Below are 9,727 nucleotides of genomic sequence, written 5' to 3'. Positions count from 1 at the left end.
AATTAGAAGGAAAGGAAATTTAGACATGAAAGAAAACTCTATTACTATCTTTTCTAACTCCCTACTGTGGGCTTCTGCTAAAATAATACTCCTCGATAAGAAGAGAAAAACCAAACATGACTGTGTTTTACATTAGGAAAAATTTAACTTTCATTATTATTAACCTTGGAAAATTCACCTTGAATTTAAGTTTTGAAAAGGAAAACCAAGGAATTATAATTTCCAATCAGTTCCATCACTGTTAAAATCTGCGATATATTATATAAAAAATAGGAATTCCTAAGTGAATACAGTGAGCACTATAAAGCTGCTTTAATAAAAATAGACTATTACATATCAAAGGAAACTCTACAAGTATATTTTTAGCAGTTTTAAATACTAGATCAATGAAGATTCAAACCCACTTATTCACTTTAAGCGTGACTTTTATCGGGCCTTCGTGGGTTTACTTCATGGGTATGCATCTTTTTTTTTTTTTTGCCTTTAATAGACTTGCCATGGAGTATTATGCAAATAAAAGTTGAATAAAGTCATAAAATTCCATTAATTCCACAAAATTTCAAAAAATTGGGTAATCTATTTCTTAAAAGTAGTATTTCCAGTTATGGGTTTTCCACACTCTGAATATTAGCAACATTTTTTTCCATCCATACACAAGACCACACATTTAGATTAAATTAATATTAAAGAGGGAAGCCTACCATTACTCTTTCCTTGATTCAAAATGTTTAACTTCAAATTTTTTTAGTGAACTGTTACAAATCAACATTACATATCTACAAATATGCAATGTGATTGCAAAGTAAGAAAAATCATTGGAGCCATGTTTAGAAAATCTCATAAAGAAAAATGAAAATTTCTTTAGTTATGAGGTACTGATGGATAAGGTGTTTTGAACACCAGAAGTTGGGCCCTCTGGTCATGCCGCATTGAATGGTAAAGTTTCGACTACTTGTAACTTTTCTATTTTATTTAGACAAGCACTTACACCAGACCATTTTCTAAAAACCACTTTTTCCTAATCAGGGTACCTCAAAAGGATATCTCCAGTTAAAAATCAAAATCGAAAATTTAACATGACCTATATATGTACCTTTTTTTTGCTAGTAACTAAGCGAAAGTAAAAATAACATGTATAGATCGTCTAATGGGAAACGCTACAGGCTACATACAATCTTAACAATAGAACATATTATAAATGTCCGACATTTAGAAAAGTATAGATCAAGTATCAGTATACTCCAAGAGGTGAACACAAAGACTTGTTCTTTGTCACTTCACGAGAATATACAGAATTTATGATCGAAGATCCTATATATACAACGACTGAACACTGAAAGAGAGTTAGGTCATGGAAAAGATAGATCATGTATAAGAACTGATAAGGGATGAGAAGTGACTGAGAAACGTGAAGTTTAATGGCTGGATAAAAATGGTCCCAGAGTGTTTACTTTATATCCAGCAAAAAAAAAGGTGTACTTTAGACTTTCAAGAACCACCGTACCAATGATTTTACAGTTACATTACAGTGCTTAATGACTATCTGCGCATTCGAGTGCATATTATTTTACTTTGTTAACTGCCTTTAAAGAAATCACATATAAAAGTGAAGTGTATTTGCAAGAAAATAAATCAAATTTAATGAAAATTGTTTAAACTACTTTGAAGTAGAAAACAAACAAACGCGATATTTTTAACAATGTTCTTTTGAACAATCATATCATTCATGTCGCATAAACGATGCAAATATTTTTACAGAAACTGATATGTAAGGATATGCTGCTAACCCTTTAACGCGAAATCAAGTTTAGAATCACCTGCGAATTTCCGTTATGATATTTTTTTGGTACAAACAATCGCTCCCAAAGTTGCTGCTTATCATAATCTCCAATAAAGCTGTCGAAAAAAACGATTTTTTGTCTACAACTATAACTTTGAGAGCGAGGGGGCAGGAATTGTAGATGGGCAGCGGCTAGTTGGGCACGAAAAAATGTGCAAGAAAAGAATAGCTCCCAACTATTACATCAAAGCAATGACGGTCCAGAAGACCTTCGAAATGCTGACCTGAAAGAAAAATTACCCAAGCCAGGCAGCCAACTGATGACTGACCTCTTCGCTCGTAAAAACGTGTTCTTTATTAAGAAGTCAATCTTCGGCAGATATGAGTCTTTTTCTCACGGATTAGAACCTCACAGTGATATTGTAAACAACGAATGGGCAAAACACCTATTATGAAGGCCGCCTTCAGACACAGTCAACTGACCTGATATGTGAATACATCTCATGTCGTGCATTGGATGAATTAGATGTAGGAAAATCGTTTGCATAATCCCAAATGAGGTAGTAAATGTTCTTTCAAAGGTTCCTTCTGTAAGAAAGTAAATTTAGTAATAATTACTGAGAAGCTTCCTAGATTTCTTACTGAAAGAACTACAAAGAAAACTGTCAAGACTTTTATGGCAGCATTTAGTATTGAACAGAATGCCATAAAACAAACCGAGAGAAGCTAATGTACTAAGATGGGTCAACTTTCCTAGAAGAAAAGTTTCTAAGAAAGATAAATAATGTATTTTTCAAATTTGACACTTGACATCCAATTTATTAATCTAAAGACACTAGAGGTAGTAAAAACTCTTCAAAATGAAGCGACAGTAAAAACACCGTCGATCAACCAATATTTTGTCATGTAGAAAGAAAGATTGATTTTTAAAGAGGCATTTCAAAACAGGCAAGTGTGAAACGCTGTTCTCATTTCCCATAGTATGAAGTAAATATTTCCATTATAAGACAAAGGCCAACCATTATAAGACGAAGAGGTGGAGTAAGAGTGAAAGTAAGAGATAGAGAGAGGAAAAAAGTACCCCTCTCTCTCAAGAAAGGCCTCATGACCCAATTAAATGGAAATGAAGCATGAGGGTCGTGATGTCTGACACTAGATAAAGCCCCCATCCTCTGCTTGTAAAGCCTGACTGCACTGATTTCCTTCTGTTGTAACATTTGTATAAGACAATGTAATTGAAACGAAAACACTGCCCGTCTGTGTGTAAACAGAGAAATGAATCTTGCTAACGAAGCTTTTAGTGCCTTTTATATAGCAAAATACTGTTCTGTTTACCACAAGACATAATTCTCGAATGAAACTGATATCTCCTTTAGGGTTTTTAGAAAGAAAGAGAACATTTATTCTTAAAGAAAAATTCTATATATATTTCTATATAATATATATATATTATATATACTCGTACTTACATAAATTTGAATGTCTGCTATGACGGAATAAAAAAGTTTACTTTCTACTTGTTTAAATTGAGACTGCGCATATTTTGAATTTTTCTGCATATCCCATACGGTCAACCAAATGTACAAATTTACTGAACAAATTTTTCAGTTTAGTTTCAAGGTTTTTTTTCTTGTAACTATGCACACCAAGACTGAGGGCTACAATTTTGAATTACCCTCTAAAAATACTGCTCTTTCACAAATTATGGTTATCTTGCGTCTATAAAACCAAATAAAAATCTTTGCAGTAATTACAAATGGAAAAAAATTGTATCTCGTGTTTAAAATAGAATTTCTATGAAGAAATTGCATGAAAAGTACAATTAAGCACTCTCAAAACAAAATATTAACATAAGTTTAATTTAACTCTTTTAGAGTTCTATACTGTGATAAACAGATTTTAAGGACAAAGTACTATATTCCCTAACAATACAACAAAAAGCTTCGAAACCTAAAATTACTGCAGAAAATTAGATTACTAACGTTTAACGGTACATGGAATAAGGCTGCCGCAGGAGTAACTAAGTAAACTAGCCTCATTTTAAGACGCTTATTCTACCAAACAACAACTAAATAACTACTTCAACATCTAGACAACACACAGATATCAATCCAGATAGTTGATGACTGTCAACATTTAGTTTTAGCTCGTCATTACACTCACACTCTACAATTGCAGTATGATCGGACCTCAGGTTGAATAGTGGTGGGCGTTCAAAGTAGAAGAGAAGCTATAAAAGAAATCTGATGTTTGTAGTTTACAAATTAATTTAAACACGAAAAATTGTGATTCCAAGTTAATTACATAGATTTTTTAGTACACCTATATTTACATAGTGCTGCAAAATTGTAGTAGGATAGGGGAATAGTGTAGAGGCTAATAAACTATTAGCCTGGTTATAAACTATTTTTTAATGCTTTCAGTCCCAAAAATTATAACGATTCACACACTATTTCTGCGAAAAATAAAAGAAAGGATTTATTAAATCCTATCTGTTCAACTATAACTTGAGGTGTTAAAGAACTCTTATCTGAACTCTGCATTTGAGCTCACCTTCCTCTCATTGATAGATATATTGGCTTTATTTCCACTTCGGGCCGCAAAGCTAAGATGTATTGTGGTAGTGGAATCGATTCCTGGTTTTAGCCTTGGATTTTATTTCATGATCTGAAATAAATTTAGAATCTTTCAGTGTGACTGTTTCCGCCTCTGACCATACATTTGTTCGTTATTAGTCGTAAAACAGCTCTGAAACTAGTTATTACTTTACTTTTAAATATTCCATCTGCTTTACTTAGGTAAAGAGTTTTTATTTATCAACTACTAATTCTTATTTGTGAAAAGATTGAAATTTAAGGAAAGAATTCCCATTTATCCTTCCAATTAAAGGTCAAACAATTCTAGGCCAAGATTGGGAATCGAACCCGGTACCTCTTAGCTTTACGATCCTCACTTTTTTATCACTCAGCTATTGTGGCGCCTTATTTTGCATTCACATAATTAGACCATCATATTTGTATTTACTTTAATTTTATTATAATTTTTCCAGCTAAGTAGGTGCCGCAGCAAAATAGCACCAATGAAACTATTAAAGGAGACTACTTATTAAAGAATATTTCATTACTGATACCCTATATTATACCCATTGCAGATGCCCTATATTATACCCATTGTAGATGCCCTATATTTTACCCATCTGCAATGGGATGCATTATAAATTGTAAATAAGAATTTACTTTTTAAAAAATTATTTAAATAAAAAATACCCACTTGCACAATATCTCCAAAATGTCCACCTCCAGCAGTCAAGTTGAGTTTGCAGAAATACGGCAATTTTCCTTCTCTAGGACGGTGTAACTCCAGATCATACGTTTTGCCTACTTCTCCAAAATATGTACGATTACAGGCTGCAATAGAAAAAAAATAAATTCAAAACATTTTTCATTAATCTGGATTCTTAAGAATAAACTAATGTTATTGGACGTTCGTCTTATAAATTCATAAGTATGTTTGGCAACTGGCCCATTCATTGGTCAAAAAACTCAACAAAAAATGTTCTTAGTAAGTCGAAACTAGTGCTCTATGATTGAGAATCGTTTAAGTAAACTATCTGAATCTTTCAAGTAAGCTCTATGTAGTATTGAAGACCAGCACTATTTTTTTTAGGGCAGCTAGAAAACGAGCATAATAATGTTAAATAGGTAATTACTGGATCCAAATTTTTTCTATGCTTTGTGATTGTGATACCAAAATACGTATTGGCAAAAATGTGTATCGCCTTCGGCTTGTAATAGACATTCCTACATCAGTGAGAGAAAGAGAAACTATGAGACATCGCTAATTGAAGTTTGATAAAATTGAGAAGACAACAAATTACCTCTCCTCATTAACGTGAAGTAAATACAAAGATTTAGATAGTTTAATGGGGAAATAAGTCATTCAAAAAAACTCGTTCAAACCGCTAAGCTTGATTTTTTCCACACTGTAAGTCATAATTCATAAAAATTAATTATTAGTTTTAACCATTTACTTCAGCTCTGTTATATTGCAGATATAATTAAGGAAATAGTAGATGAGATTGAGATTCAGAGATTAGAGATTACGAGATGATACGATATGGTGGAATTTTACTAGGAACATTGTAAGCAAGAGCAACTATAAATTGAATAGTGTGATACAAATGAGTGAGTACAATTCCCTAAAAATAGTGAGGCAGTTTTTTGTCCTTGTTTGTGAAACCGGAGCAAAAGGCGACACACAGTGTTACCCAACCGCAGATGAGCAGAATCCAATTAGAATACCCAGAGAAAGAAATAAATAAAAGAATCCTTGGATTCACGTCAACCTAATGACTGTAACGGGCAACATTCACTCTATCTGCAAAGTTTATTTTCTTTTTTTCTTAAAAAAAAGCCATTCTTTAGACCAACAAATAAAAATGGTTAGAGTACTCTTTTTTTATGCTACAATACAAATTACCGAGTTTCGGGGTTTCTCTAGGTAACGTTGGTAGAAAAAATGTATAACGACTTACCTCAAGTAAAAAAATAAAATAAAAAAAAAACCTTAAAACATTTTTATTCAAATATATTTATTTACGTCACTGATTTTATATGTTATCTCACGCTTGGTTTTTCTATTACTGTCCGGTCATTCATCATTAGAGGTTGATTTGACACTTTGACATTAAGAATTTTAAAAGAGTCAGCAAGTATAGTTTTTGACCGTAACATAGTGGTAAGTCCAGCTGCTGGCCCTTAGATTTTCTCTTTGTAGGAGCTTTTTACAGCTCACTGTCCGGTTATAGTCAGTGTTGTCTGTAACGAGAAAACAATGTCCGGAAAACAATGCAGTGAAAAGCAAAAGCTCTGGGCGCCAAGGATCTCAAATGTTGAAACAACATAGGTTTTTCAAATTATGTTGAATTTTAAAAAAGGAAAATCATAATTTTTAAAACATTATTTTTAATTAATAATTTTCATGAAAAACTATAACTGAAAGGAAAACGGCCATTTTGCGTAGAATTGTAGTCATAAATTGCGACACAATACAGAAGGGACAGGAAGAACTAGTGGAGCGCACTGTGTTAGCAGGGAGAGATATGGATATAGCATAATGCAAGGTGGCAACTAAATGATTATAATTCAACATTTGTTAGGCATACACCGCGTGCTCTGCGCGGCATTTCGAGCTCACAATGTGCTTTGATGGATCATACATGAATGCTTTCTATTAGGAACATCCAGTTGCATCAACGTCACGTCCCATATTAGTACCATCCTCAATCCTGGGCCAATATTAACGCTTGGTGTCCCATTACATTACTAATTAGCTATTTTATCCCGACACTTTCTCCCTAATCACTACTTCACTCTCAATCCCTCATAAAACAAATACAGACAAATGATACCCATCGCAATTTTCAATTTAAACCATTTATAGCTTATTTATAGTATAAGAATTAATTTAATTGTTACAGTATACAAGATATTATTCTGTAGGAGAAGCGGAAGCAAAAAGATAGAGTTTGTAATACGTTCACCAATTGAATGACGCATTCGAATTATGACTAATGGCGCAGCAGTACTAAGAAACACATTCTTAGGATCATTTAATAAAGACCAGGTGTTATTTGAATAACATCAATACGGTATAGGCAGACGAAAGCTGCCGTAATCGCCTGCAAGCTAGGGGACTATCTATCACATTTTGAGTGGTGCGAAGAACTGACTCGAAATTGTTATTTACAGAGTAAAGTAAAGTAATGTCTATTTTTTTCAGGCGGGCTTAACGTCCAACTACCAATTAGGTATCGTGGGCAGAGGCAACTAGCAAACATACTTCACTGTAAAGTTCTCATATTAAACAGAAAAAATCCAAGGCCTAACCCCAGGGATTCGAAACATACTTCTTGGTTTTGCGGTTCTCGCCTCTACCGCTCAGCTACCGTGGTGCTAGAAGAAACCAATAATAATCATCATCATCAATTTCCTTCCCTTCTTCTTATACTTCTTCCTCCATCACGCTCTGTCCTCTGCCAAAGCTCTCCTGTTGTGCCATACAATTCTTTCAGTACTATATTATAAAATTGGGACGAAGATGGAGATTGTTACATTATTGTCGGAGATCGTCACGAGACTGACAGCGTTTCAATGAACGTGGAAGACAATTTGAAATCTTGTTGGATGTAGAAAGTTTAAATTTAATCATTTGACTAGGTGACGTATTACTTTTACAGTTTACTGAAAATAATTTTCAGTTTTCTTTTTTTTAATTTGAAACCTTTACGGCAAAAGTAGTTCCATAAATTATGTTTGTAGAATGATCATGGGCTAGTTCGAATAAAGACACTTCTGGTGGAAAGATGATGTCCATTTAAGGGTAATTTAAGGTATTGGCCACCTATTTAGCCCAACATACAAGAAAAAAATTATACATAAATTATTAATGAAAATAATCATATAAGGGTAATGATACGTATTTAAGTAACTAATGAGTAGAAGGAAAATTAGTAAGTAATTTTCATTGAAAAAACAAAGTAACCTAGCAAGGCGATCCTAGTGCCAAGAAGCCCAGCTAAGCTCTACTTCCTCCATAGCCTACTATTAACTGATCTAACCAAGCTTTATAATTTAATTTAATACTTCAATAGATTAACTTAATTAGAAGTGTTAATTTCTACTAAGCTTACAAATTTTAACAAATAAATCTTTAATTAAAACTATATCATAATGTATAGATCAAAAATTGCCTTTTTTTTTTTTTTTTATTTACTCCTACCTCTCATAAAAGGTGTACGACGGCGACCGATAATTTTGTACACCAAACTCACACTAAATGCCAACAGTCACCTGTGAGAATACCTTGGATCACGCAATAATATTAACAGTGAATTTAGTGTGCTTGCAACTTACCATCCCAATGAACACTACCGTATTTGTGTATTAAACTGTACAAAATTTATATAAAAAATTAGGCAAGAGTAAAACAAAGTTTTATAATTGGGCAAAGATCAAATTGAATTATTTTCATTTATCATTCATAAGGTTATAGAAAACAAATCAAAAACTATAATATGTACATAAAAATTAAAAGTTATTATTGTTATGTTTAATAAAATAAACTTTTTCTGTTAAAGGTTGGTTTAAAATGTCCCCTAGCGAAATGCCGTCGATAATAGATAGAAAAGAAGATTTTGCACTGAATTCAAATAATGACCAGAAAAGTAAGATTTGGGTATAACTATATGTATAAGAATGCTCTACTTTTCTAGAGCAATATTCGATCAACGGCTGAGAACGGTACACGGAAACTCCCGGACAGAATCAAATCCGCTTATGGGAGTCTACAGTGGTGACTACGATTCTGCGAGCCTAATGAACCATAGAAGGATCAATGCGAAAGCTGAATAGATGGTCAAGAGTTGAATTTACCAAGTTCTGAGGCGGGGTAGTTTTATTTTCTGAGTATCGGTAGTAAACGATTCAAAAGAGCAAAGAGCATAAACTAGCTTCTTTCTGATTTAAGAATCAGTTCCGTTTTAAAACTATTATCGCCTTAGCAAGTGAAGAGGATGAATCTTCAAGGATTTTTCTATCTATTGCTAAAGATATGAGGGGGAAAAAATTAAAAAGGACCGCTTCTAGTTTGCCATAAGACCTACTCATCAAGAGAGAAAGAGAGGGATTAAGTGGGATTTTTTTTTTAAAATTGACATGGAATTCGAAATATATATTTTTGTTGACTGATGGTTTTCGAGAATTATACAATAATCTCATAATATGAAAAAGTAAAAGGTGTAATTTCTGCGTTTAATATTCTTATTTACAAGACTTGTTTCAATTTGTCCCCTAAAAAGTAAAACAGTTACATTATATAGGATAAATCAAGTCTAGATTGTAGAAACAAAAACATAACAACATAAGAGTTTCCTCAATTATTATGCTC

General features: G+C 32.9%; 1 protein-coding gene across 19 annotated transcripts in view; it reads right to left on the bottom strand.

The window, feature by feature from the left end:
- Nucleotides 1-9,727, bottom strand: part of LOC141453273 (uncharacterized) — a 234,731-nt gene that overhangs the window by 66,857 nt on the left and 158,147 nt on the right. For all 19 annotated transcript variants that reach the window (XM_074126272.1, XM_074126275.1, XM_074126273.1 and 16 more), the window contains one exon: nucleotides 5,051-5,187. In XM_074126272.1, coding sequence (XP_073982373.1) covers nucleotides 5,051-5,187 — 137 coding nt within the window. The remainder of the gene's footprint in view (nucleotides 1-5,050; nucleotides 5,188-9,727) is intronic.

This window comes from Rhodnius prolixus, unplaced genomic scaffold, assembly GCF_049639745.1.
Source record: "Rhodnius prolixus isolate KJV_2025 unplaced genomic scaffold, Rpr scaffold_3, whole genome shotgun sequence".
NCBI classification, from domain to species: Eukaryota; Metazoa; Arthropoda; class Insecta; order Hemiptera; family Reduviidae; genus Rhodnius; species Rhodnius prolixus.
Note: the sequence above shows the minus strand (reverse complement) of the source record. Positions and strands in the feature narration are given on the sequence as shown.